General features: G+C 52.2%; 1 protein-coding gene across 2 annotated transcripts in view; it reads right to left on the bottom strand.

Annotated features, from left to right (window-relative positions):
- LOC140192354 (sarcoplasmic/endoplasmic reticulum calcium ATPase 1) overlaps positions 1–22,602 on the bottom strand; it is a 38,663-nt gene extending 16,061 nt beyond the window's left edge. Inside the window, exons 1-11 of one of the 2 annotated variants that reach the window (XM_072250002.1) lie at positions 22,222–22,602; positions 21,950–21,967; positions 21,538–21,620; positions 12,016–12,120; positions 10,639–10,777; positions 8,901–9,067; positions 5,243–5,540; positions 4,578–4,744; positions 3,670–3,758; positions 1,402–1,504; positions 469–600 (exon numbers count right to left, since the gene is read on the bottom strand). In XM_072250002.1, the coding sequence (XP_072106103.1) occupies positions 469–600; positions 1,402–1,504; positions 3,670–3,758; positions 4,578–4,744; positions 5,243–5,540; positions 8,901–9,067; positions 10,639–10,777; positions 12,016–12,120; positions 21,538–21,620; positions 21,950–21,967; positions 22,222–22,339 (1,419 nt within the window). In that variant the 5' untranslated portion in view covers positions 22,340–22,602. Of the gene's footprint in view, positions 1–468; positions 601–1,401; positions 1,505–3,669; positions 3,759–4,577; positions 4,745–5,242; positions 5,541–8,900; positions 9,068–10,299; positions 10,322–10,638; positions 10,778–12,015; positions 12,121–21,537; positions 21,621–21,949; positions 21,968–22,221 lie in introns of those variants that run through there. The other variant, XM_072250003.1, reaches the window with a different exon arrangement.
- Between the last annotated feature and the right edge of the window lie 1,889 nt (positions 22,603–24,491).

Below are 24,491 nucleotides of genomic sequence, written 5' to 3'. Positions count from 1 at the left end.
ACAGAGAGGGGGAGACAGAGAGGGCAGGGAGCGAGAGGGAGGGAGAGAAGGGGTGACGGGGAGGGAGAGAGATGTGGTGAGATGAGAGTGAAACTCACTGTGAACAGACTCGTCCCTCACCAGTGATTCAATTCTAACATCACGCTGCCTCCCTCCCCGAATCGTCAGCAGGCCTTTGTGGGACCTTGTGGTAAGGCTCATCTCTCTGCCATTCCTCCTCAACCCGGTAGGGAGAGGTGGCGACACCAATGGCCAGAACTCCCTCACCCTCCCGGGGTCCAAGCCTGGGGAACCCTCATGGCAAAAGTGGTTCTCTGGAGGGTGGGGTTTCAAAGGGGGAGAGGGGAGGTAGAAAGATGACTTAGAAGGGTTATGGGAGGTATGGAGAAGAGGGAGAGGAGGAGGGAGAGTGGAAGAGGGAGGATGGGGTGGAGGAGGGAGGGGGAGGGTGTGGAACGAGGCACTCACCGAGTTGCAGGCATTAGCTCTCTCCACCTTGGACATGCTGCGAACTTCAGTGTTGAACACGTTCATTTTCTCCACCAGACACACCAGCGCGGTCTCTGTCGCCTCGCCCACCTTCTCATAGATCCCTTTGGCCTGTGGTGGGGGGAGAGGAACAGGGGGTCGGGGGGAGGGCATTAGACTGTCAGTGGGAACCTTGCCCGTGTCCAAGAACACTCCACCTTTCTGTCTCTCAGCCCCTGCATCTCCTCCTGTTTGGCTTTCCACCTCTTCCTCTCCCCTTTCCTCCAGCCACTCTCCACCTTCCTCACCTGCCTCTTCCAGTACGACTGTTCCTCTCCCATCTCCAACCCCTCTTCTCCCTCAGCCCTCCTCTCCTCAAATCTCACCTACACTCAACCCTCATTACCTGCCACGCCTTTCCTCCTCCCCCTCCACCCTCTCAGTCTCCCCTTCTCCCACCATCGCCCTCACCCTTCCCTACCATCTCCCATTTGCCTCTCTCCCCCTCTCACCCCACCTCACATCTCCTATCATCTCTTCTGCTCTCCATCATCTCTCCCCTCCATCTACCTTGCTCCTCTCCCTATCTCTCCTCACCTCCCTCCACCTCGTCTCTGCCCTTCCTCCCCTCTCACTCCCTCTCCTACTTTCCTCCCTCCATCTCCCATTTTCCCACCCCTTTCCCTCAATCCCTTCATCGGCCATGATCCCTTCCCCTCTTTCTTTCCCCTTCCCTAACTCCATTTCCTCCTCCTCCGCCTATCTCTCCCTCCCTCTCCTCCATTTCTCTCCTCATTCCCTCCACTTCTCTTCCTCATCTCTGCCTCTGACCCTCCCTCCCACTGCCTCTCCACCTGTCTACCTTTCCTCCCTCTGTCTCCCTCTCCGCTCCCACCCCTCGATTTCCTCATCCGCCCCCCCCCCGGTCCTCACCTCGTTGAAATCCAGGGACGAGTCGTTACACAGGGAGCAGATGGTTGCCAGCTCAACCAGCCCGTCGTACTGACCACTTTTCACACTCTTCTCGTTCCTCAGCCTGTGGAGAATCATCTCTCTGAGTAACCAGCCCCCCTGCCCCCAGTGGCAACATGCATCAGAGAGCAGAGGTCGAAGGTGAGGGGGGACAGTTCAAAGGCTGATTGTGTGTGTTTTAACACAGAGACTGGTGAGTGCCTGGAATATACTGCCAAGGATGAAGGTGGAGGCAGGTGCAATAGAGGCAGACACAGGGATGTGCAGGGAATGGAGGGACACGGACACGGAGGAGGCAGAAAGGATCTAGTTTAATTCAGCATCATGTTTAGTACACACATTATGGGCCAGAGGGCCTGTTTCTGAGCTGTACCGTTCGATGTGCTGTGTTCGAAATGGCAGGAGCCTGAGCAGCACTGACACTGTACCCAGGGATCCTGGGGTCCGTGTCCACCGCTCCCTGAGAGTGGCCACACAGGCTGACAGGGCGGTAAAGAGGGTGGCACGTCTGCCTTTATTAATCGAGGGCCCGAGTTCAGGAGTCGGGAAATTATATTGCATCTGGAGTATTGCATTCAGTTCTGGTCAGCCCACTACAGTGAGGGTGCGGGGCCTTTGGAGAGGGTGTGGGGGATTTGGAGAGGGTGTGGGGGCTTTGGAGAGGGCGCAGAAGAGGCTCACCAGGATGCTGCCTGGATTAGAGGGTACCAGCTGTAAGGAGGGGTTGGACAAACACAGGCTGTTTTCTGGGGCAGTGGAGGCTGAGGGGAGACCAGATAGCGGTTTATAAGATTACGACAGGCATAGATACAACTTTTCCCCCGGGGGTGGAAATGTTTAAGATATGCTATGGCTCACGTAGAGAAGCTGAGGAGGTTTAGCCTATGAGGAGAGATTGAGTTACCTGGGATTATACTCAGGCAATTCAGAAGAATGAGAGGGGATCTTATAGAACCATAAAAAAGTCTGAAGGTTATGGATAAGACAGAGGCAGGAAAGTGCTTTCCACTGGTAGGTGAGGCTAAAACGAGGGGACACAGCCTCCCAGAGAGCAGTGAATCTGTGGAATCCTCTGCCCAGGGAAGCAGTACAGGTTAACTCATTAAACAGATTTAAGACACATTGAGATAGATTTTTGCAAAGCAGGGGAATTAAAGGTTATGGGGAAAGGATATGTAGACAGAGCTGAGTCTATGGTTAGATCGGCTGTGATCTTACTGAATGATGGAGCAGGCTCGTTGGGCAAGTGTCTGACTCCTGCTCCTATTTCTAATGAAAAGTCTACTGTCTATTTCTCTCCATAGATTCAGAAATCTTCCAGAATTTTGTCTGTAGTGCTCAAAATTGTGAAAGCACTGTCCCTACCCCTCATCATTTTGTCTGTAAGATATCCCCTCATTCTCCTGCGTTCATACTGTCAGACATCTCTATCAGATCTCCCCTCAGCTTCGGCCGCGCCAGAGGAAACAACCCAAGTTTGTCCAGCTCGTGCCCTCCCTGGTGAACCCCCTCTGCATCCTCTCCAAGCTGCACCTTTCCTGCAGTGAATTCACTGCTCCTGACCAGACCTAACCAGGGTTTTATAAAGCTGAAAGTTAGGAGTTTGATAAGATTTTTAAGAGTACAAGAGGCACAGATAGAATAGACAACTGGTATCTTATTCCCTAGCGTTGAAATGTTGGGACACTCAGCAGAGTTGATGAGCAGAGGGGTCTTGGCATTCCTGAAGGTGGCCACACAAACTGACAGGGTAGTAAAGAAGATGGGTGGTGGGTGGAGACACGTCCCTGCCAGAGGAGGTGTGAGGCGCTCCTTCCCTCTGCTAGCCTGCAGGTCACCCTTGGGTGAGGTGTAGCACCGGCTTAGCACCCACCCCCAACCCCGAGATCAGGGTCACGTGAAACACAGGAACAGCTGGGGGGTGGTGGTACGATCAGCTGGTGTATATCACAGCTGGAATCTTTAACCCTGGGCATGTACGGCTGATAACAGAGGGCAAGGGAGATGGTTTTCTACACAGAGAGTGGGTACCTAGAAGGTGGTGATGGAGGCGGACAGGATAGGGGCACATTTATATGTGGGGATTGGAGGGGGATGTAGACAGAAGGGATTTTGTCTAATTCGGTGTTGTGGCCAGCACAGACACTGTGGGCTGAAGGGCCTGACGTGGGCTCTCAGCGAGGGTGGGGGAGAGGGGAAGCTCCTAAGAAAGCCCACAGAACAACTTACACTTCACCCTCGGGAGCATAGGTAGAACCTGTCACAGAGAACTCATTCAGAGTGCAGATGTCCCCCTCCACCTTGTCAATGACGAACATCTGTAAGGTAAAACAGTAAAGAGCAAAGGATGAGGGATGAGGGCTCCAGGCACAAACATCAAACCACGATGGGATCACAAACACGTACACACACACACACACACACACACACACACACACACACACACACATGCACTCACACGCACACACACACACACAAATACACAACACACTCACACACACGCGCGCGCACACACGCACTCACACACACACACGCATGTGCACACACACACACACGCACACACTCACACACACACATGTACGCACACACACACACACACTCACACACACTCACGCACACACACACACAACACACTCACACACATGCGCGCACAGGCACACACACACACAACACACATACGCGCGCACAGGCACACACACACACACACACACAACACACTCACACACGCACGCAGCACGCACACACACACACACACACACACACAACACACTCACACACGCGTGCACAGGCACACACACACACACACACACACACTCACACAACACACTCACACACTCACACGCACACTCACACACACACAACACACTCACACACACACAACACACTCACACACACACACTCACACACAACACACACACACGCGCGCGTACGTTCTGGCAAACATACATGAACCCCTCCCATCTCTGTGACGGTATCTAACGGAATTTCAACAGGAATCCTGTTTGTTCAGGTGTGAAGGCCGTTGGAAAGGCCACCAGGCTGGGCATGGAGTGAACGAGAGGGAGGGAGAGAGGTATGGATGGGTTGTGGGAGGAGTAGTCTGGGGGCCGGGGTGGGATGGGAAAGGTGGTCTGTACCTTGCAGACGGACATCTGGTTGGTGGTCAGGGTGCCAGTCTTGTCAGAACAGATGACAGAGGTGCAGCCCAGTGTCTCAACAGAGGGCAGGCTCCTCACAATCGCGTTCTTCTTTGCCATCCTCCGCGTGCCGAGTGCCAGGCAGGTGGTGATCACAGCTGGGAGACCTGGGGGGGCGGGGTGGAAAGTGCAGGAGGTGAACACAATCGGGCATCTGTACAGGAAGGAGAAGGAGGGGCAGTGAGGTGGGAAGGTGAGGGAAGGGCCGAACGGAGTGGGGGAGAGGGGTAATGGGGAGGGAGGGAGGGAGAGAGAAGGAGGGGTGGTGAGGAGAGAGGCAGAGGGATGGATAATGAGGGAGGAGCGGGAGGGCGACGGGTGGGGGCAGCAGAGGGAGAGGGAAGGGTGGAACATAGGAACCAAGAGGTCTGTGGCTGCAGGTACACCAATGGTCAACCATCAGTGGTCAGCAGCTCATCTTTTGGGGATGGTGGACGGGGGGATGCAGGGGGTCAGCGGTCAGCGGCCAAGCTCCGGCGTTTACAGATGGAGGGATGCAGGGCGTGAGTGGACGAGAGACCCAGGATGCCGGCGATGAGTGGACAGAGGGATTCGGGGAAGGACAGGACACAGGGACGCAGGACACTAGCAATCAGTGGCCAGACCTTCGGGAATAGCGGCCACAGCCAGCGCCACGGCGATCTTGAAGTAGTAGACAGCGCCACGGATCCAGGATCCGCCGTGGACGGGGTCATTGAAGTGTCCAATGTTGATGAGCCAGACAGCCACACAGATGAGCGAGATGACCTTGGAGAGCTGCTCGCCAAACTCATCCAGTTTCTGTTGCAGAGGCGTCTTGTCCTGCTCCGTCGATACCATCTGGTCCCGGATCTTCCCGATCTCCGTGCTCACCCCCGTAGCCACCACCACTCCTATCGCCTTGCCTGCCGCGATGTTCGTGCCCTGGGAAGTGTGGTCAGTGAGACACGGGTTGGTGCTCTGTTGGTGGCCCTTCCCCCTCGCCACCCTCCACCCATTCCCCCCCACAAATCCCCTCCTCTCCCACTCCCTCTCCTCCTCTTCCCTTCCCAACTCCTCTCTTCACTCCTGCATACCCTATCCCCTCCCCTCTGTCACTTCCTCCTATCTCACCTCCTCCTCAATCCCTTCCTGCTCCCCTCCTCCTTACACAACTCATCCTGACCCTTCCCGTCTTCCTCCTGCCCACTTACTCTCACCTCCCATGCTCTTCCCTTACCTCCATATCCCCTTCCCTTTTCCTCCAATCCCATCATGCTCCTCTCTTCCCTCACCTCCTTACCCTACCATCCACTCCCTTCCCACTCTTTCTCCTCTGCCAGCCATGACGCTCGTGCCCTGGAGAGGGGCTGGGAACGGGGGTTCACACATGCTCCCTTTCCTTCCCTCCATTGAGTCTCTCCCCTCGTCTTTCCTCACTCTCCTCCCCCCACCCCTCCTCTCCTCCTGTCAACCTACTCACCTCACTCTTGCTCCCTCTTCTCTCCTCTCCACCTCTCCCTTCTATCGCACTTCCTCCCTCTACGTTACCCTGCCTTATCAGAGTCCCTTCCTCTAAATCCCCTCCTCACCACCCCTCCCTCTAAATCCTCCTCACCACCCCTCCCTCAAACTCCCTCCTCACCATCACACACTCCAACTCCCTCCTCACTGCCCCTCCCATTAAATCCCTCCTCACCACCGCTCCCCCTCCCTTTGTCCTCACCATCCCTCTCTCCCTCCTGGCAGCCCTCCCTCTCTCTCCCTCCTCAGTGCCGATCCCTCTCCTTTTCTCTGCACAACCACTTCCTCTCCCTCCCTCCGCATCTACCCTCTCTCTAACTCCTCCTAACAACCTTTCCATTCCCTCCCTCCTCACCTCCCCCTAATTCCCCATCCATCCTCAGCAATTGTGATAAATTAATACCCGACACTGAGTTTAGTTAATAAACATCCAGTCAGTGAGTTTGCTTAACAAACACCCGGTCACTGAGTTTGATTAATAAACATAGAAACATAGAAAATAGGTGCAGGAGTAGGCCATTCGGCCCTTCGAGCCTGCACCGCCATTCAGTATGATCATGGCTGATCATCCAACTCAGAACCCTGTACCTGCCTTCCCTCCATACCCCCTGATCTCTTTAGCCACAAGGGCCATATCTAATTCCCTCTTAAATATAGCCAATGAACTGGCCTCAACTGTTTCCTGTGGCAGAGAATTCCACAGATTCACCACTCTCTGTGTGAAGAAGTTTTTCCTCATCTCGGTCCTAAAAGGCTTCCCCTTTACCCTCAAACTGTGACCCCTCGTTCTGGACTTCCCCAACATCAGGAACAATCTTCCTGCATCTAGCCTGTCCAATCCCTTTAGGATTTCATACGTTTCAATCAGATCCCCCCTCAATCTTCTAAATTCCAACGAGTACAAGCCCAGTTCATCCAGTCTTTCTTCATATGAAAGTCCTGCCATCCCAGGAATCAATCTGGTGAACCTTCTTTGTACTCCCTCTATGGCAAGGATGTCTTTCCTCAGATTAGGGGACCAAAACTGCACACAATACTCCAGGTGTGGTCTCACCAAGGCCTTGTACAACTGCAGTAGTACCTCCCTGCTCCTGTACTCGAATCCTCTCGCTATAAATGCCAGCATACCATTCGCCTTTTTCACCGCCTGCTGTACCTGCATGCCCACTCTCAATGACTGGTGTATAATGACACCCAGGTCTCGTTGCACCTCCCCTTTTCCTAATCGGCCACCATTCAGATAATAATCTGTTTTCCTATTTTTGCCACCAAAGTGGATAACTTCACATTTATCCACATTAAATTGCATCTGCCATGAATTTGCCCACTCACCCAACCTATCCAAGTCACTCTGCATCCTCTTAGCATCCTCCTCACAGCTAACACTGCCACCGAGCTTCATGTCATCCGCAAACTTGGAGATGCTGCATTTAATTCCCTCATCCAAGTCATTAATATAATTGTAAACAACTGGGGTCCCAGCACTGAGCCTTGCGGTACCCCACTAGTCACCGCCTGCCATTCTGAAAAGGTCCCGTTTATTCCCACTCTTTGCTTCCTGTCTGCTAACCAATTCTCCATCCACATCAATACCTTACCCCCAATACCGTGTGCTTTAAGTTTGCACACTAATCTCCTGTGTGGGACCTTGTCAAAAGCCTTTTGAAAATCCAAATATACCACATCCACTGGTTCTCCCCTATCCACTCTACTAGTTACATCCTCAAAAAATTCTATGAGATTCGTCAGACATGATTTTCCCTTCACAAATCCATGCTGACCTTGTCCAATGATTTCACCGCTTTCCAAATGTGCTGTTATCACATCTTTGATAACTGACTCCAGCAGTTTCCCCACCACCGACGTTAGGCTAACCGGTCTATAATTCCTCGGTTTCTCTCTCCCTCCTTTTTTAAAAAGTGGGGTTACATTAGCCACCCTCCAATGGTCACCCCTGGTCAGTGAGTTTAGTTAATAAACCCCTGGTCAGTGAATTTGTTTAATAAACCCCTGGTCAGTGGGTTTGGTTAATTATCACACAGTCAATAGGTGTAGTTAATAAACATGCGGAGAGTGAGTGTTGTTAATAAACTCCCGGTCAGTGAGTTTGGTTAATAAACATCCAGTTAGTGAGAGTGGTTAATAAACCCCCAGTCAGTGAGTTTGGCAAATAAACTCTCAATCAGTGAGTTTGGTTAATAAATACCCAGTCAGTGGGTATAGTCAATAAACACCTGGTTAGTGGGTATAGTTAAAAAACTTCCAGTGAGTGAATGTGGTTAATAAACTCCTGGTCAGTGAGTTTAGTTAATAAACCCTCAGTCAGTGAGTTTGGCTAATAAACCCTTAGTCAGTGAGTTTGGTTAATAAATACCCAGTCAGTGGGTATAGTTAATAAACACTTGGTCGGTAGGTGTAGTTAATAAACTTCCAGTTAGTGAATATGGTTAATAAACTCCCGGTCAGTGAGTTTTGTTAATAAACACCTAGTCAGTGACTGTGGTTAATAACACCCAGTCAATGAGTCTAGTTAATAAACTCCCAGTAAGTTTAGTTAATAAACACCCGATCGGTGAGTGTGGTTAATAAGCACCAGGTCAATGAATGCTGTTAATAACACTCAGTCAATGGGTCCAGTTAATAAACTCTCAGTCAGTGAGTTTGGTTAATAAACCCCTGGTCAGTGAGTTTGGTTAATAAACACTCAGTTAGTGAGTTTGGTTAATAAATCCCCGGTCAGTGAGTTTCTTTTATAAACTCCCGGTCAGCGAGTGAACTCACAGAGAACAGCATATTCTTCTTATCCTGGTTGACAGCACGTGGGTCCGGGACAGGATCTGTGTGCTTGATGACAGACACAGACTCGCCGGTCAGAATGGATTGGTCGACGCGCAAGGTGGTGGAGATAATCTTCAGGATTCGGATGTCGGCTGGAACCTTGTCCCCGACTGAGGGAGGGACGGTGGGAGGGAGTTTAGTGATAAACTCTCTCCATTTCTGTGATCCCCTCTATCCCCTACCACCAGGTCAGTCTCCGAGACCCCCTCCCACCCCAATCCCCCTACATCCATCCAAATTCCAAAGACTCAGCCTCTCCTACACTCTCTCCTGTCTCTGTCACCCCTCCCTCTCCTACACCCCTTTCTGTATCATCACCCCACCCTCTCCTACATCCCTCCCTGTCTCTGTCACCCCTCCCTCCCCTACACTCCTCCCTGTCTCTGTGACCCCTCTCCTACACCCCTTTCCGTATCATCACCCCACCCTCTCCTACACTCCTCCCTGTCTCTGTCACCCCTCCCTCCCCTACACTCCTCCCTGTCTCTGTCACCCCTCCCTCTCCTACACTCCTCCCTGTCTCTGTCACCCCTCCCTCTCCTACACTCCTCCCTCTCCTACACCCCTTTCTGTATCATCACCCCACCCTCTCCTACATCCCTCCCTGTCTCTGTCACCCCTCCCTCCCCTACACCCCACCCTGTCTCTGTCACCCCTCCCTCTCCTACATCCCTCCCTGTCTCTGTCACCCCTCCCTCCCCTACACCCCACCCTGTCTCTGTCACCCCTCCCTCCCCTACACCCCACCCTGTCTCTGTCACCCCTCCCTCTCCTACACTCCTCCCTGTCTCTGTCACCCCTCTCCTACACCCCTTTCCGTATCATCACCCCACCCTCTCCTACATCCCTCCCTGTCACCCCTCTCCTACACCCCTTTCTGTATCATCACCCCACCCTCTCCTACATCCCTCCCTGTCTCTGTCACCCCTCCCTCCCCTACACCCCACCCTGTCTCTGCCACCCCTCCCTCTCCTACACCCCTTCCTGTCTCTGTCACCCCACCCTCTCCTACACCCCTCCCTGTCTCTGCCACCCCTCCCTCTCCCACACCCCTCCCTGTCTCTGTCACCCCACCCTCTCCTACACTCCTTCCTGCATCATCACGTTCCTGACTTGTAGCTGGGGTCAGCCAGCATGGTGGATGTTGCGTACATGAACTCACCTCATCCAGGGAGACTCCCCTGACTGTCCTGCTCACCTACCTCCACAATGTCCCCAGGGAGACTCCCCTGACTGTCCTGCTCACCTACCTCCACAATGTCCCCAGGAAGACTCCCCTGACTGTCCTGCTCACCTACCTCCACAATGACCCCAGGGAGACCCCCCTGACTATCCGGCTCACCTGCTACCTCCACAATGTCCCCAGGGAGACCCCCCTGACTGTCCTGCTCACCTACCTCCACAATGTCCCTAGGAAGACTCCCCTGACTGTCCTGCTCACCTACCTCCACAATGTCCCCAGGGAGACCCCCCTGACTGTCCGGCTCACCTGCCTCCACAATGTCCCCAGGGAGACCCCCCTGACGGTCCTGCTCACCTGCCTCCACAATGTCCCCAGGGAGACCCCCCTGACGGTCCGGCTCACCTGCCTCCACAATGTCCCCAGGAAGACCCCCCTGACGGTCCTGCTCACCTACCTCCACAATGTCCCCAGGAAGACCCCCCTGACGGTCCGGCTCACCTGCTACCTCCACAATGTCCCCAGGGACGATCTCCCGAGCCTTGATCCTCTGGACAAGCTTTTTGTCTGTCCGATAGACCTTCCCCATCTCCGGCTCATACTCCTTCAGAGCCTCGATGGCATCCTCCGCGTTCTTCTCCTGGGGTAGAGGGAGATCCGAGTGATGGGTCAGGGCCAGAGGTAGGCAGGCAGAATGATAGGGCAAGGATGTAGGCAAGAGTCGGGGACAGGGTGGGAGATATTGGAATTGGGAAGGGTTAGCTCATTTGGAAAGGTGTGGTGGATTTTGGAATAGGGAATGGTTAGTCTCATATGGCACAGGGTGGGGCATATTGGAATGGGGATGGTCTAGTCTCAGTTGGGACGGTGTGGCAGATTTTGGGACGTGGAAAGAGATATTGGGATGAGGAGAGATTGTACCTACTTAGGACAAGCTGGAGATATTGGAATAGAGAGATATTAGAATGTGGATGAGGCAGTCCCAGTTGGGAAGAATGGATAGAGAATGGATGACTCCAGTTGGGACAGGGTGAGAGATATAGTGAAGGGGAAAGGTTGAACCCAGTTTGGATAGTTGGGACGGGGTGGGAGACATTGGGATGAGGAGAGGTCACTCCCAGTTAGGTTGGGATGGGTGATATTGAGATGACAAGAAGTTAGTCCCAGTTGGGACAGGGTAGGGGAGATATTGGGATAGGTATGGTTCAATCCCAGTAGTGTCATAGTGGGAAATATTGGGATGGGGTTCATTCAATTGGGATAGGGTAAGAAGTATTGAGAGTTTAGTCACAGTTGGGATGAGGTGGTAGATGGCAGGAGATTCTTCTTGTTGGAACAGGGTGGAACATATTGGGATGGACAGAAGCAGTTTCCAGTTGGGATGTGGAGATGTTGGGATGGAGAGAGGCTGTTCTCAGTTGGGATGGGGTGGTAGACATTAGGATGGAGAGATTCTCCATGTAGGGACAAGAAGGGAGACATTGGGATGGAGAGAGGCTGTTCTCAGTTGGGATGGGGTGGTAGACATTGGGATGGAAAGATTCTCCATGTAGGGACAAGAAGGGAGACATTGGGATGAAGAGAGGCTGTTCCTAGTTCAGGATGAGAGAATGATATTGGGATGTGGAGATACTAGGTCTGAGGTGGGAAAGGGTGGGAGTTATTGGGATAGGGATAGGGTGTTTCCAGTTGGGATGGGGTGGAAAATATTGGGACAGGGATACTGGGATTCATTAGGATGGGGAATGGTTGGGAATTTGTCAGAATCTGAGTGCATAGGTAACACTTGGCAGAGTTGGGATAGATACGATGGCGAGGAATGGGACAGTGGAAAATCCCTTCATTCGTTGCCCCTCGCCAAATCGCACCAGTCTTTACCTGCCACACTCCGACTATTGCATTGGCAATGAGAATCAGCAGGATTACGAAGGGTTCGACGAAAGCTGTGATTGTCTCCTCTCCCTCCTCAAACCACGCCAGGACCTGTGGGTGGAGAAACGAACACTGAATGAGAATTCCGAAGGACCAGTAAATATCAGTCAGAGCAATCGATCTCTCCCTCCTCGATGCCCTTCCTGCAGTGCTCTCTCAGAGTTCAATCATTATTTATTTCCTGTGGAACAGGCCCTCTGGCCCAACGAGCCACACCACCCAGCATCCCACCGATTTAACCCTCGCCTAATCACAGGACAATTTACAATGACCAATTCAACTACTAACCGATACATCTTTGGACTGTGGGAGGAAGCTGGAGCGCCCAGAGCAAACCCATGCGCAAACGAGAAAAACGTTCCTACAGAGGACGCCGGAGTTTAACTCCAGACCCTGGCCCCAATCTCTAATAGCGTGGCACTAACTGCTATGATACCGCGGTGCCACAGATAATTGCTATAGGGCTCACTTAGAGTTTAATTGTTCTGTGGTCACTCCGTGTTTAATTACACATGGTCGCTCAGAGGAGTTAGTATGCGCATACGCAAGTAACTGGGAAGACAAATGGTATATTCTTGGTGAACTGTGTAGGACTGAACACAGAAATAGTGAGGTTATAGACGGGTGGAGGCGGGACCACATTTCATGGATATTCCCGGTCTCCCAACTGAGGTGAGGGAGCCGTTCCAGAGTGAGTTTTACCAGACCTCTACTTGGAACGGGTTTGGTGGTCCAGTCAGGGAAGGGAGAATGGGGAGTGGGGACAAAGGTGGTCCATTTTAGACAGAGGGACAGGAGCAGGGTGAGAGGAGATTTTTTCTTTCTCCCTGGTGAGTGGTTGGAATTCAACAATAATCTGGAGAAATGTGATGTCATTCACTGTGGAAGGTCGAACTTGAAGGCAGAGGACAGGATTACTGGCAGGATGCAGCAGTGTTGGGACCCACATCTGCAGATCCCTCAGAGTTGACATGCACGTTGAGAGGGTTGTTAAGAAGAGGCATATGGTGTGTTGGCCTTCGCTAGTCGGGTGACTGAGTTCAAGAGCCACAAGGTGATGTTGCAGCTCTATAAAATGCGGTTTGTACCACACTTGGAATATTGTGTTCAATTCTGGTCGCCTCATTACAGGAAGGATGTGGAAGCTTTAGAGAGAGCACGGAGGAGATTCACCAGAATGCTGCCATGATTAGGGAGCATGTGCTAATGAGAACAGGTTCAGCACACCAGGGCTTTCTCTTTGCGGCAAAGGAGGATGTGAGATGACATATAAGGTGATAAGAGGCATAGACAGAGTGACCAGCCAAAGACCATTCTTCCTTGGGTGGAAATAACGAACACAAGGGGGCATAATTTTAAAGTGACTGAAGGAAAGTTTAGGTGTTTATTTTCACATAAAGGGTGGTGGGTGTGTGGAGTATACTGCCAGGCAGATACTTTAGGGGCATTTAAGAGACTCTTAGGCACATGGATGAAAAAAGAATGGAGGGTGTGTCGGAGGGAAGGGTTCGATTATTCTAGAAGTAGGTTAAGAGGTCTATCCTACAGGCCATAATCCTTCATCTCTCTGACTGGAACAGCCACCCCACCCTCTGTCTGCCTGTCTCTGTCCCTCTCTGTTCATGTCTCCATCCATATGTAATGGTCCTTCCTCTGCACCTGTCTTTTTCCAAACTGCTGTCTGCCTGTTTCTGTCCCTCTCTTCTTCCTGCCTGTCTCTTCCTCTCCTTCTGAATCTCCCTTTCTCCTCTCTTTCTCTCTCCCTCACCCCTCTCTGCCCCCAATTCTCTGCACACTTTCTCCTCCTTTATCCCCACCACTCTCCCTTCTTCCCCTCCCTCCTCCCCCTCACACGTCCCCTTTCTCCCACATTCTCCCTTCTGTCTCTCACTATTCTCCTCTCTCCATCTCTCTCCTGTCTTTCCCTTTCTCTTCATCTCTAACCCTGTCTCCTTCTCTCTCTCCCCAGATGCCAAACATTCTTTAGATTCCTCCCCTCCAGCCTGTTTGACAAACTCTATTTGGTAAGTCTCCCCATACAAGCCTGAGCTCTCAGCTGCCTTGGTGACTTCCTTCGCAGCTGTTCCTTCCCCTCCCTCCTCCCTCCTCTCTCCTCTCTCCTACCCCCCAATCGCCCTCCCTTCGAACAAGGAGTACACTGGAATTCAAGCAAGGTGCCAGGACCTGGGGAAATCAAGAGCCTGGACGGGTAACTTTAGATCCCCCAGGCAGTGCGGAGAATTCTGACTCTGAAAGGTCACCGCCAAGACGGAAAACTTCCCTCAGGAACATTGCTGCACTCAGCAGTGTTTTCACAGACACTGGCTACAAGGAAGGTTGGTGGGGAGGGAGCACCATGGGAGGGTGAATCTCCCTCCACACCGTCCCATCACACACTCCCGGGGTCAGACACAGAGTGAATCTCCCTCCACACCGTCCCATCACACACTCCCGGGGTCAGACACAGAGTGAATCTCCCTCCACACCGTCCCATCACACACTCCCGGGGTCAGACACAGAGTGAATCTCCCTCCGCACCGTCCCATCACACACTCCCGGGGTCAGACACAGGGTGAATCTCCCTCCGCACCGTCCCATCACACACTCCCGGGGTCAGACACAGGGTGAATCTCCCTCCACACCGTCCCATCACACACTCCCGGGGTCAGACACAGAGTGAATCTCCCTCCACACCGTCCCATCACACACTCCCGGGGTCAGACACAGAGTGAATCTCCCTCCACACCGTCCCATCACACACTCCCGGGGTCAGACACAGAGTGAATCTCCCTCCACACCGTCCCATCACGCACTCCCGGGGTCAGACACAGAGTGAATCTCCCTCCACACCGTCCCATCACGCACTCCCGGGGTCAGACACAGAGTGAATCTCCCTCCACACCGTCCCATCACGCACTCCCGGGGTCAGGCACAGAGTGAATCTCCCTCCACACCGTCCCATCGCACACTCCCGGGGTCAGGCACAGAGTGAAGCTCCCTCCACACCGTCCCATCACACACTCCTGGGGTCAGATACAGAGTGAAACTCCCTCCACACCGTCCCATCACACACTCCTGGGGTCAGATACTGAGCAAAGCTGTCTCCTCACCATTCTGTCATACAGTAATCATTGTTCGTCAAGCTAACATTAACAGCACTATCTCTGTGCCAGGAGGGAGTGTGAGGTGTGGTGAGTCATTGCCTTTGACAGCTGAGTTCAGTGGTGAAGATACACCCCATTTCTCCCTTCCATCCTTCATATTATGGCTCCCAACATTCCTTCTCTCACTCTTTTTCCATCTATCCCTTGCTCTTCTCTGTCTCTCTCTTTCTCTCTCATAGCACACAGAACAGTGCAGCCTCTTCAGCCAAAGATGTGGCACTGACACTTTAACCTATAGTGCGATCAATTTAACCCTTCCCTCCCAATAACTCTCCATTTTTTTTTCATCCATGTGTCTAAGTGTCTCTCAAATGTCTCTAATGTATCCGCCTGCTCCACGACCCTCGTCAGCGCATTCCACGCACTTGCCACTCTCTGTGTAAAGGTACCCTTCCTCTGACCTCCCCCTTATTACACCAATTACCTAAAATTATCTGCTCCTGTATTAGACAGTTCCACCCCGGGGAAAGTTGCTCACTGTCCACTCTTCCCATGCCTAGCACTCTCACAGAGTCTCTCTTACACTGTTTCTTTCTCATACACTCTCTCTCACTTCTGTAACACACTCTCTCTCTCACACACACAATCAGACACTCTCACACACACTCACAAACTGTCTCACACACTCAGACTCTCACACACACACAATCAGACACACACACTCTCAGACACTCTCTTACACACTCAGACTCTCTCACACACTCAGACACTCTCACACACTCAGACTCTTTCACACACTCAGACACTCTCTCACACACTCAGAAACTCTCTCACACACACTCACAAACTATCTCTCTCACACACTCAGACTCTCTCTCACACACTCACAAACTATCTCTCTCACACACTCAGACACTCACACTTTCTCACTTCATCTGTTACACACGTTCTCCCTCCCTCTCACTCACACACACTCTCTCTCACTCCGCCTGAAATGTGCTTTCAGGGGTGATGGTGAAGGCAGATATAAAAGAGATGCTTATGAATCTGTTAGCCGGACACAGGGAATGGAGTGAGATGGGACTTAGTTAAATTTGGCACGAAGGTTCGAGACAGACGTAGCCTGCTCCAGAGCAGTATTTGATGTTCCCCTTACTCTGTTTCTCTATCTCTTTTTAAACTTCTCTCAATAGATTTATCTCTGTGTCTCCCCACCTCTTGCCATTTCCATCTCTCTCTTTGACCCTCTCACTCCGTCTCTCTCACACCTTCTCTCCCTCTCTCGCATCTGATCTCTCAGTCTCTCTCTGCCTCTTACTCCCACCCTCGCTCTCTCCCACTCCCACTCCCTCTGTCTCTCTCACTCTCTCTCTGACCCTGCCCACTCTTCTCCTCCCTCTCCTCTGTCTTTTCATCTCTTTTTCAGCTTTTCTAATCCCTCTTTCTCCTGCTCTCTCTCTCGTTCTCTCTCTCCCCTGCTCTCCCTTGCTCTTCACCCCTCCCAAGCCACAGACAAAGGAACCAGCTCCCGATTTAGATGAGATGTCTAAGATCTCACACTAACCCCGGACGTCTTGAGGTGTTGGGTTCCAGAAGACCGGCTGATTGACAAGGGGCAGCTGCCTTGTTTACTTCTCTGCGTTCTCATCCTCCCCCTCTGCCCACCCTCCCTCTGAGAGAGGTGAGTGACCTGAAAAACCAGCAGCGATTTCCCACTTAAGGCCAGATATCTCTACAAAGCATAAACACCTTCCCTGAGACTGCTGGGTCAAACTTTTTCTTAAAAGGTAAAGTGAATACACCAGTCCATACACTGAAGAAAAGTCTCTCATAGGGTACTTTATCCAATGCCTTCTTCGGGTCTCCATAATACACATCCACAAGCCTTCTGTGGGGAACTTTATCCAGTGTCTTCTGCTGGTCTCTGTACCACACAACCACACACACACCTCCTGTGGGGAACTTTATCCAGTGTCTTCTGCTGGTCTCTGTACCACACAACCACACACACACACACACACACACACACCCCTCCTGTGGGGAACTTTATCCAGTGTCTTCTGCTGGTCTCTGTACTACACAACCACACACACACACACACGCCTCCCATGGGGAACTATATTTAATGTCTTCTGCTGGTCCCTATACTACACAAACCACCCCCCCCCTCCCCACCCACCCACACACACACACACACAGCTCCTGCGAGGAACTTAATCCAGTGCCTCCTGCTGGTCCCTATATATCACATCCACCACAAATACAAAGCCTTCTTGAGAATTTTATTTTATTCTGTTTCAGCTGATCGCTATAGTGGCATCTGCCACAAATGTCTCTCTCACTATCTGTCTCTGTGTCTCTATCTGTTTGTTTCTCTCCACCTCTGTCTCTCTCTCTCTCTCTGTCAGTCTCTGCCTCCCATCCTCCCTCTGTTCACACCCTGTCTCTCTTGCTCTCATTCTCTCTGTCAGTCTGTCTCTCTCTCTTATACACATTCCCAGTCTCTCTCTCCCTCCCTCAAAGTCTCTCCCCCCCACCCACTCTCTCTCTTTCTTGGGGGTGTTTTTGTCCCACCAGGTCCCAGTGGCATGATCCCATCCCCCATACACCTCTCAACTGCAGCCTAAACCCTCTGAGAAGGCAACCCAAGGCAGGACTTTCACAGTGAGCTCTGTGTGCTCCATACACCCCTCATATGAAACAACACTCGCTGCCTTCCAAAACCTTTAACCTTCTGAATTGCCAATATCTGTTTGTGAGATAGAGCAACACTATTGAGGGAATGTCGTAGGATCAACTAAGCCTGCTGAGTTCTCTGGCATGCAACATGGCTTGGGAAGGCAACTCAAGGCAGGACCCTGGGCAGTGTTGTAGAACGGAGGCACCGAGGCGTACGAGTACAGTACATGGTTCAAAGTGCGATCACGAGGAGACAGGGCGGTGATGAAGGCGTTTGGTGCCTTGGCCTTCATCAGTCAGGGCACTGAGTACAGGAGTTGGGACGTCATGTAGCAGTTGTACAAGATGCTGGTGAGGTTGCACTGGGAGTATTGTGTTTGACTTTGGTCGCCCTGCTGTAGCAAAGATGCCATTGAGCTGGAAAGAGTGCTGAGAAGTTTACGACAATGTTGCTGGGGCTCGGGGCACTGAGTTACAGCTGCAGTTGGGCAGGTTGGGGTTCTATTGCTTGAAGTGTAGGAGACTGAGGGGTGACCTTACAGAGGTCAATAAAATCTTGAGGGGCACAGACAGTCTTTCTCCTTGGTTGGGGAATCAAGAACTAGTGGGTATATATTTAAGGAGAGAGGAAGAAGATTTAATTAGGACCCAAGGGCAACTTCTTCACCCATATAGTGGTCATATATGGAACAAGCTGCCAGAGGATGAAATTGAGGCAGGGACATTAACGACATTGAAAAGACACTCAGGCAGATCCATGGATATTAAAGGTTTAGAGGGACATGGGCCAAACATATGGAACTGGCTCAGCTGGGCCAAAGGACCTGAATCCGTACTGGTCTGTAACTCTAGCGGACGCATCGTGCAGCACACAGATGTATACACGCACACACACACAAACTCACACACACTCATTTACACACACTCACTCGCACATACTCAAATTCACACATGCACACACAAACACTGAGATTGAGACACACACACGCACACTCAGAATATCACACAGATGCAGACACACACACGCTAGCACACTCAGAATATCACACAGATGCAGACACACACGCACACTGAGAATATCACACAGATGCACACACACGCTCGCACACTCAGAATATCACACAGATGCAGACACACACACACTCGCACACTCAGAATATCACACAGATGCAGACACACACACGCTCGCACACTCAAAATATCACACAGATGCAGACACACACTCGCACACTCAGAATATCACACAGATGCAGACACACACACTTGCACACTCAGAATATCACACAGATGCAGACACACACACTCGCACACTGAGAATATCACACAGATGCAGACACACACACACTCGCACACTCAGAATATCACACAGATGCAGACACACACACTCGCACACTCAGAATATCACACAGATGCAGACACACACTCGCACACTCAGAATATCACACAGATGCAGACACACACACGCTCGCACACTCAGAATATCACACAGATGCAGACACACACACGCTCGCACACTCAGAATATCATACAGATGCAGACACACACACGCTCGCACACTCAGAATATCACACAGATGCAGACACACACACTCGCACACTCAGAATATCACACAGATGCAGACACACACTCGCACACTCAGAATATCACACAGATGCAGACACACACACGCTCGCACACTCAGAATATCACACAGATGCAGACACACACACGCTCGCACACTCAGAATATCATACAGATGCAGACACACACACGCTCGCACACTCAGAATATCACACAGATGCAGACACACACACGCGTACACTCAGAATATCATACAGATGCAGACACACACACGCGCACACTCAGAATATCACACAGATGCAGACACACACACTCGCACACTCAGAATATCACACAGATGCAGACACACACACTCGCACACTCAGAATATCACACAGATGCAGACACACACTCGCACACTCAGAATATCACACAGATGCAGACACACACACGCTCGCACACTCAGAATATCACACAGATGCAGACACACACACGCGCACACTCAGAATATCACACAGATGCAGACACACACACTCGCACACTCAGAATATCACACAGATGCAGACACACACACGCTCGCACACTCAGAATATCACACAGATGCAGACACACACACGCTCGCACACTCAGAATATCACACAGATGCACACACATACGCTCGCACACTCAAAATATCACACAGATGCAGACACACACTCGCACACTCAGAATATCACACAGATGCAGACACACACACACTCGCACACTCAGAATATCACACAGATGCAGACACACACACTCGCACACTCAGAATATCACACAGATGCAGACACACACACTCGCACACTCAGAATATCACACAGATGCAGACACACGCTCGCACACTCAGAATATCACACAGATGCAGACACACATACGCTCGCACACTCAAAATATCACACAGATGCAGACACACACTCGCACACTCAGAATATCACACAGATGCAGACACACACACACTCGCACACTCAGAATATCACACAGATGCAGACACACACACACGCACACTCAGAATATCACACAGATGCAGACACACACACGCTCGCACACTCAGAATATCACACAGATGCAGACACACATACGCTCGCACACTCAAAATATCACACAGATGCAGTCACACACTCGCACACTCAGAATATCACACAGATGCAGACACACACACACGCACACTCAGAATATCACACAGATGCAGACACACACACACTGCACACTCAGAATATCACACAGATGCAGACACACACACGCTCGCACACTCAGAATATCACACAGATGCAGACACACACACACTCGCACACTGAGAATATCACACAGATGCAGACACACACACACTCGCACACTGAGAATATCACACAGATGCAGACACACACACACTCGCACACTGAGAATATCACACAGATGCAGACACACACACACTTGCACACTCAGAATATCACACAGATGCAGACACACACTCGCACACTCAGAATATCACACAGATGCAGACACACACACACTCGCACACTCAGAATATCACACAGATGCAGACACACACACGCTCGCACAGTCAGAATATCACACAGATGCAGACACACACACACTCGCACACTCAGAATATCACACAGATGCAGACACACACACGCGTGCCAGGCATTACAGACAACACCCAGTACCCTGGAAAATGCATGCAAGCGCTCTAACAGCACAAACTTGATACTGCCTTTGGTAAGAAGATCTTGGCAACAGGTGACTTTAAGCCTGAAGGTTCAGGTCAAGTTTAAGTGCGTCTTCAAGAAGGGAGGGGAAGGGACGGGACAGGGCAGGGAGGGGAGGGAGGGTCTTGACAGCTGAAGGCATGTTGGATCAAGCAGGCGTTTGGGGTAAGGAACACAGGGATCTGGAGGGCTGGAAGTGGGTTAGAGAGGTAGGGAGGACTATAGGAGGTGACTGAGACGGAGAGGTGTGTAGTGAAAGGAGGGGGTCACTGAGACCAGGAAGGATATAGGGAGGGAGAGGCCATGAAGGCGGGGAAGGGTTTACTGAGACAGGAAAGGGTGTAATGGAGGGAGGGGGTCACGGAGATGGGAAGGAGTGTGTACAATTGAGGAGGTGATGTGAATAACTGTGATTTACTGGCGGACTCTGTACTTACAAAGGAGATACAAGCTGCCAGGAGCAGGATCCTGACCAAAAGGTCCTCGAACTGCTCGATCACCAGCTGCCACAGTGTTTTGCCTGAAAGGAGATGGGGCTGTTGTTAGACGTGTACAGGTCAGGGGAAGTGGGGAGGAGAGAAAGCGAGGAGGAAAGGTTGGAGGGGGGGAGAGGGGGGGAGAGGGGGGTCAGAAGATTGGGGGAAAGCGAGAGAGGGCAAGGCAGGACAGACGGAGACAGGAGGAGAGCGCATGTGTGAAGGCAAGAGAGAGTCAAAGGGGAGAGGGGAAGGGGAAGAGGAAAGCAAGAAGGGAATTGTGAAATGGAGAGAGGCAAGGAAGGGGACAAGAGACAGAGGGGGGTGGGAAGGGAAGGAGGGAGGGAGAGAACAAGGAGGTGAACGAGCTTACCTTCCTCGGCGGGCAGCTCTGTCGGTCCATGGTAGGGATAAGGCGAAGGACAGAGGGAGACAGAGAGAGAGAGAGAGAGGTTAGCAGGTATCACTGCAGCAACACCCCCCCCCCACCCTTCTGCATTGTCCTTGCTGCTCTCCTGGGCAAGCTGGCCTGCAGCCTCTTGCCGGCTGTTTACCCCCACCCCAACCCCAAACCCCCCCTTCCTGAATCCGAGACGACTCTGCAAACCACCACCACCCACCACTCTCCTGCGATCTCTCTCTTACCGTTGGGGCCATACTTGTCGAAATTCTTCTTGACTTGTTCTGGGCTGAGGCCGGTCAACTCGTGGACCCCGAAATAAACGACACACTCCTCGACGGTCTTCATGTGTCCGTTCTCCATGGTGGTGGGGGGGGTGGGGCGGAAGGGGACAAGAGAGAGAGACTGAGAGGTGTGGGGAGAGCTCCTTTGAGATGGGGGTGTGGAGGGGGAAGAGAGAGAAACAGACGGAGAGGCTCTCTGAGGCGGAGAGGGGGCAGGAGGGGGGAGGCAGAATCGGCTCGGGAGAGGGGGGGTGCTGTTGCTCGCTGGGAGAGCGATCCGCGAGAACTGGCTCCTTCTGGGTCGGGCTGCTGAGCTTAAAGGGCGAGGAAGTGGAGGAAACGAGAGGGTTGGGTGGGAGGGGGCAGTGTGTTAGAGGTGGGATGGAGATCTCTGTCACGTGGGTGTGAGAGGGGTGGGCCAACATCTCTCTGCACCAGGGAATCTGTGTCACCTCCCTCTGAGCATCTGGGAACCTGGGCAAGTGCTCTCTTTGCCATACAAGGAGAGGACACACCCCCCGTCCTTCTCTCTGCCCCCGCTGACATCCCCCCCACCCACCCCTCAGCTGCTGTAGATCGAGTGACAGCTAGTAGGGAAAAAATAATTTCTCTGCGGGTGTAGAGGGGAGGGGAGGGAGGGAGGGAAAGTGGCTTAAGACGATCGGCTGTCTCAGCATACCTTGTGCCTGATCTTGAGGTGTGAGAAATGCCCTGGCACCCTGTGGCACGTTAGGGAAATACTCAGGAGGCTGGGGGAGGGAGGGAGGGAGGGAGAGAGAGAGGAGAGAGATGAACGGTGAGAGAGAGATGGAGAGACAGGGAATGTGGAGCAATATGATAGAGGGAAAGAGAGAGAGGGAGCAAAATGGAGAGAGCAGGAGGGGAGAGAGACTGGGAGGGGTCAGAAAAACAGATGGAGGGAGGGAGGGAGGGAGGGAGGGATGGGGAGGGAGAGAGATGGAGTGGGAGGGAGGGAGGGAGAGGTGAGAGAGAAAGAGGGACAGAAAGGGAGGGGAACAGAGGAAGAAAGAGAGACAGGGAATGGGGACAGAAATGGAAGTAGAAAGAGAGAGGGGAGAGAGGGGTCAAAATGGAAAGATGGAGAGGAGAAAGAAGAGAGAGGGGAAGAGGTGAGTGAGGTAAGGGAGAGAGAGGGGTAGAGAGGAGGAGAGAGGGAGAAAGGGAAAGAGAATGGCAGGGGGAGAAGGGAAGGTGGAGGGGAGAGGGAGGGGAGTAGGTCAGGGAAAAGAGTGTGTGGGAGAGGGAGAGGAATGGGAAAGGGAGGGGAGGGAAATGGGAGAAGAGGGAAGCGAGTGGGGAGAGAGAAGGGAGAGGGCAGAGAGGAGGGTGGGGAGTGGGAGAAGGAGGGCGGGGAGTGGGAGAAGGAGGTGGAGAGGAGAGGGAGGGGGACGGGGAGAGAGGAGAGAGGAGGGAGAGAGGGAGGGAAGGTGGGAGGGGGAGGGAGTGGGAGAGATTGATGCAGGTTTCCAAGTTGCCTGGCCAGGTGTTTAGACATACAGGCCAGTGGAGCGACAAGCGAAATGTGAGGAGGTGTGAGAACAAGCAGCAAACTCATCTCGAAATCATCTTAACAGCTTCAGAGCAGAGTAGTCCACACAGCTGTGTGACTCTGTGTGTGTGTGAGTGTGTGTGAGAGTGTGTGTGTGTGTGTGGGGGGGGTGTGTGAGGGTGTGTGTGAGAGTGTGTGTATGTGTGTGTGCGTGTGTGTATGTGTGTGCGTGTGTGTGAGTGTGTGTGTGTATGTGTGTGCGTGTGTGTGAGAGAGTGTGTGAGGGTGTGTGTGAGGGTGTGTGTGAGAGAGTGTGTGTGTGTGTGTGTGTGTGTGTGTGTGAGTGTGTGTGTGTGTGTGTCTGGGTGTGTGTGAGAGTGTGGATGTGTAGGTGGGTGTGCACGGGTGTGTGAGGGGGAGAGTAGGAGAGGAGTGTGGGAGAGGGAGTGGGGAAGGGAAGGAGGAGGAGGATGGGTAATGGGAGGAGAGGGGTAGACAGAGGAAGGGAGGGAGGGAGAGGGGAGATAAAAAAGGGGAGCAGTAAGAGTGAGGGAAGGGGTAGGAGGTGGGAGTGTACGATGGGATTTAGCAGAGGGAGCTTTCAGTTGAGTGAAGTTCATTGCCATGGGCACAGGTACGGTCAGGGACAGGTACAGGGAAATGGTTGTAGGAGCATCCCGGGCCGGTAGAAATCACATAGAAAATAAAGAAAAAACAGCAA

The sequence above is a fragment of the Mobula birostris genome, unplaced genomic scaffold, assembly GCF_030028105.1.
Source record: "Mobula birostris isolate sMobBir1 unplaced genomic scaffold, sMobBir1.hap1 scaffold_1175, whole genome shotgun sequence".
Classification (NCBI taxonomy): domain Eukaryota; kingdom Metazoa; phylum Chordata; class Chondrichthyes; order Myliobatiformes; family Myliobatidae; genus Mobula; species Mobula birostris.
Note: the sequence above shows the minus strand (reverse complement) of the source record. Positions and strands in the feature narration are given on the sequence as shown.